Source organism: Rhinopithecus bieti, unplaced genomic scaffold (assembly GCF_001698545.2).
Source record: "Rhinopithecus bieti isolate Rb0 unplaced genomic scaffold, ASM169854v2 scaffold_19, whole genome shotgun sequence".
NCBI lineage: Eukaryota > Metazoa > Chordata > Mammalia > Primates > Cercopithecidae > Rhinopithecus > Rhinopithecus bieti.
The window spans coordinates 1,951,914-1,956,006 of record NW_016803360.1 but is presented as its reverse complement, the minus strand read 5'-3'; the positions used below and the strand labels follow the sequence as shown (position 1 = coordinate 1,956,006).

The following is a 4,093-nucleotide window of genomic DNA, read 5'->3' as shown; positions in this document are numbered from 1 at the left end:
ATACACACACATATTTCTCTATTCCCCTCTCCTTCTCACTCCCCTCTACCTACTCACCTCTTTCTTTTTCATGGAAATCTTTTAAAGAATATATTCTATTCCTCCTGGAGATCCATTGAATATCAATATGCAGCCCTACATACAATTTATGTTCAACTTACATGAGATACCACATATATTTTTCCAGAATTTTAGGAATTTTAAAACATTTTAAATTATATTTATAATATATAAAATATAATTATGTCAACTTTCATGGTAATATTTTACCTGAAAAAATTTTAACCTAAAGAATTTTCTACTAAAAAAGAATATTATTAATATACCAGTTTCAGAGTTGTTAAAAAATATTGGTAGAGATCAGGGGGACCCTTAATTTTAAATTTGCCTTTTGGTTGTTGTTGTTGTTGTTGTGTGTGTGTGTTTTCTCTCTCTCTCCTCTGTAAAGTAATTGCAATTATAGAAAAGTTTTAAGACTTAAAGATATGAGAAGGTTTAGGTTAGAGCTTTAATAGGCCAAATGCCATCTGTTTCTACAATTTGTAACATTTTATTATTAACAACTCCAGAAGAAGGAGGCGGTCTATTTCGGTTGTGAGGACAGATTTCTGTCCATCTGTGCCCGTATTGCCGCATGTCACTTGTATTTTAGATCTGCATAGCTCTGAGCCAATGTAGATGCCATGGCAAGGTCAAGAGGTGGAGAAGCCTGTCAGTACATTCTGTCTCTATGGCTGTGACAACCACAAATGGGTGCTTCTAGCACCGCCCTGAGGCAGTCATTCTGTTAGACCTTGGAGCTGGACTTTCTGTAATCTCATTTCAAGGGAAAATGTTAACTTTAAACATTTAAAAATATCAGACAAAGAACTGAATCTATGATGTGTCTCTGGTTAATGTCAGAATCCTTATTAGGGTGGCTCATTCCTCAACATTTAAAATGTTGAAAGTCCTAAGGTGACTGTTCTTATTTTATCAGTTTCTTTGTAACTACGGTGATGTTAGGGACAGCAGCATCTATGTGAATTTTTTATTTTATTGCGAAATAGCTGAAAAGAGTGTAGCAGGTTAAGACTGACTTTAAATACTTTGAAATGTTGTATGTTAATAGTCAACCCCTTAAACCCTTTGTTCCTTTAAAAAAAAAAAAACTTAGTATCCCAAATCTCTAAATATGTGTGTATGTATGTGTTGATGTGTTGTTGTTGTTGTTTTTTCTTTTCCCCAAAGTGCTTATCAGATTGTTGTGGAAGAACTGCACCCACACCGAACCAAGAGAGAGGCGGGAGCCATGGAATGCTACCAGGTTCCTGTCACATACCAAAATGCCATGAGTGGGGGTGCACCCTATTACTTTGCTGCAGAACTCCCCCCAGGAAACCTGCCTGAGCCTGCCCCATTCACTGTGGGTGACAATCGGACCTACCAAGGCTTTTGGAACCCTCCTTTGGCTCCACGCAAAGGATACAACATCTATTTCCAGGCAATGAGCAGTGTGGAGAAGGTGAGCTTCCTCCAGGATTTGCTTTTTCCCTGCTTTGAAGAAAAGCTGAAGTCAAATTTTATAAATACTCAGTAGCATCTGTCAAGAAAAAAAAAGAAAGAAAGAAAAAAAATTTGCATGTAGGGGGTTTTGTTCTCAACAGTGTGCACAGTTTGGGGCCTACTGTAGGGCTGAGGCCGCACGCCAGTTCCATTTCACAGGGTTCCTGTTTCCTAGTAACTGCTTCTACTGGAGGCTTCCTCAGGAAAGCCCACAATAGCAATTGAGAGTAAAATGATTTGAAAAGGTGGGTGTGCTGCTGCCGGAACTCCACCCCCAGTAACGATCCGGCATTGTTCTGTCTTCCTTGCTCAGTGGTGGCACACTTCAAGAGATTAAATTTACTGCAGGATAAACAGAATGCGTGTTCCACAGCAGGCTAATAAAACCTTATAAACTTTTCAGGATTTTCAAGCCAAATAGTAAATAACAAGTAACAATCCTCTGATTACAAAGTAATAGGGCGCCTGTGGTATATCTGACGGAACCTAAACAAAAGGCAGCCTGGCGATGACTGGCTGCTGAGCCATTACAGAAGGCTGCTCTCTGTTTCCCTGGTTGCCCCTCCTTTTCCCATTTTGGACACAGTTGTTTTTGAACACTGCCGCTGATCCCAAATGAATATTGAAGAGGAAAACACAACAGGACATTAGAAACGACCAGCAGTTCCATATGTGAGAAAACAACCTGGCCTTTCATGCCTCATGCTGTTCTCTTTGGAAGATTTTCTTTCCTAAAACTTACTGTTATTTATTTATTTATTTATTTATTTATTTATTTATTGGCAGACAGAGATAGAGGGAAAACAAATGTTGAGGATAGAAATATTCACAATTTAAAATCCAATAGAATGATGACATTTTAATGGACTTGAAGCCGTATAGGAAATTGCTGGGTTTATGTAACTGAGTCCCCAAGGTGAGCACCTGGGAGTGCTACATAATATACAATTGCATCAGTATATTATATCTTGGAAGAGTTTAATTGGAAGACATGACAATCTGTTTGCATTTATGCAGGGGCCGTGAGAGCTTTGGGTATTGATTAGCTGCTTTTGAATGAAAGCTTTGTTGTTTGCTTGCCTATATGGTTGGCTTGTAGGTAGCAAAGAAAAAGGTCACAGCATCTTCTAAGATGTGCTCCAAAGTCAGAGGCTGCTCACGGTTGAAGATGCTCTTCTCCTCTTCTGGTTTACCTCTAAAGAACAGGGGTCTTTAGAGAGTAGTCCAGTGTCCACTTCCTGCCCACGCATCATTCCATACCACTGTTACAACTGAGCTGCTCTAAAAACAGAACACTAAGGAAGTTCGTCCATTCTGGATATAATGTAGCATTGAGCAGGAAGCATAGTTTTGTCTGAGGGTTTTCATCTTTAGAGAGCTTCCAAATTAACTTTGGTTATTTGGTCTGTTATACCAGAGGAGTGTTAATGAATGTCTGTTACTTATAAAGGATTTTCTCTGCATTCTATAAAAGCTTCTTGATATGAATTTTCTCTTCCAATTGTTGATATATCTACATTGTGGTTTAGTCAAAGTACAGAATAGCAACAACATATTTCACAGTTATCTTGGCAAATAGTTTTTTTTTTTTTTTGAGACGGAGTCTGACTCTGTCGCCCAGGCTGGAGTGCAGTGGTGTGATCTCAGCTGACTGCAACTGCCTCCCAGGTTCTCACCATTCTTCTGCCTCAGCCTCCCGAGTGGCTGGGACTACAGGTGCCCGCCACCACACCTGGCTACTTTTCTTGTATTTTTAGTAGAGACAGGGTTTCACCGTGTTAACCAGGATGGTCTCGATCTTCTGACCTGTGATCCACCCGCCTCGGCCTCCCAAAGTGCTGGGATTACAGGCGTGAGCCACTGAGTCCGGCAGCAAAGAGTTTTAAAGTTGATGTGGCTTCTACCAACAGAGATTGGTAATGCCGATAGAAAGTTAACAGCAATTGCTTTTAGGAAATGAAAATCCTTTTGGGCCTTTATGGGAATGTGAAATAATCTCTTGTAGGTTACCATGAAGGTCTCAGGCCACCAGTAATAGAAATGCAAAATTTTATTTTTAATTACTAACTCCCCCCTCGCTACTTTATTTTAATTTAAAAATTAAAAAAAAATGCTTAAGTGGAAATTGTAAACTCTTTTATAAATTATCAACGTATAGCACTACTCAAGATGGAGTTATAAATGCATCTTGCAAACAGATCACCTCTGTTTTGTTTACTGGCTTCGATACCTTTTCTCACCTCTTGTATATTCAAGGATGTATACTGACTCAACTAAGTCCTAAAGGAGGAAGAGTGGGGCCAAAAGTAGCTGGCGGGGACATGTGTCCCCTACTGCGACCGTACAACATTAAAATAAGAATGACATTTTTTCTTGTCCTTTCCTACTGCTTCTACTTTGTATATCTGCTCTGTCTAGCAAGAGGAGGAATATTACCTATGCTGAGAAACATTTAACTCCTAATAGCTAAATTAAAAGGAAGAAAGAAGAGATAAATTACACCGCAACTATGATGCAATGTTTTGATAATCTTTCTTTTTTTTTTTTT

General features: G+C 39.0%; 1 protein-coding gene across 1 annotated transcript in view; it reads left to right on the top strand.

The window, feature by feature from the left end:
* Window positions 1-4,093, top strand: part of PTPRK (protein tyrosine phosphatase receptor type K) — a 586,650-nt gene that overhangs the window by 468,894 nt on the left and 113,663 nt on the right. The window contains exon 12 of the mRNA XM_017879345.1: window positions 1,231-1,504. Coding sequence (XP_017734834.1) covers window positions 1,231-1,504 — 274 coding nt within the window. The remainder of the gene's footprint in view (window positions 1-1,230; window positions 1,505-4,093) is intronic.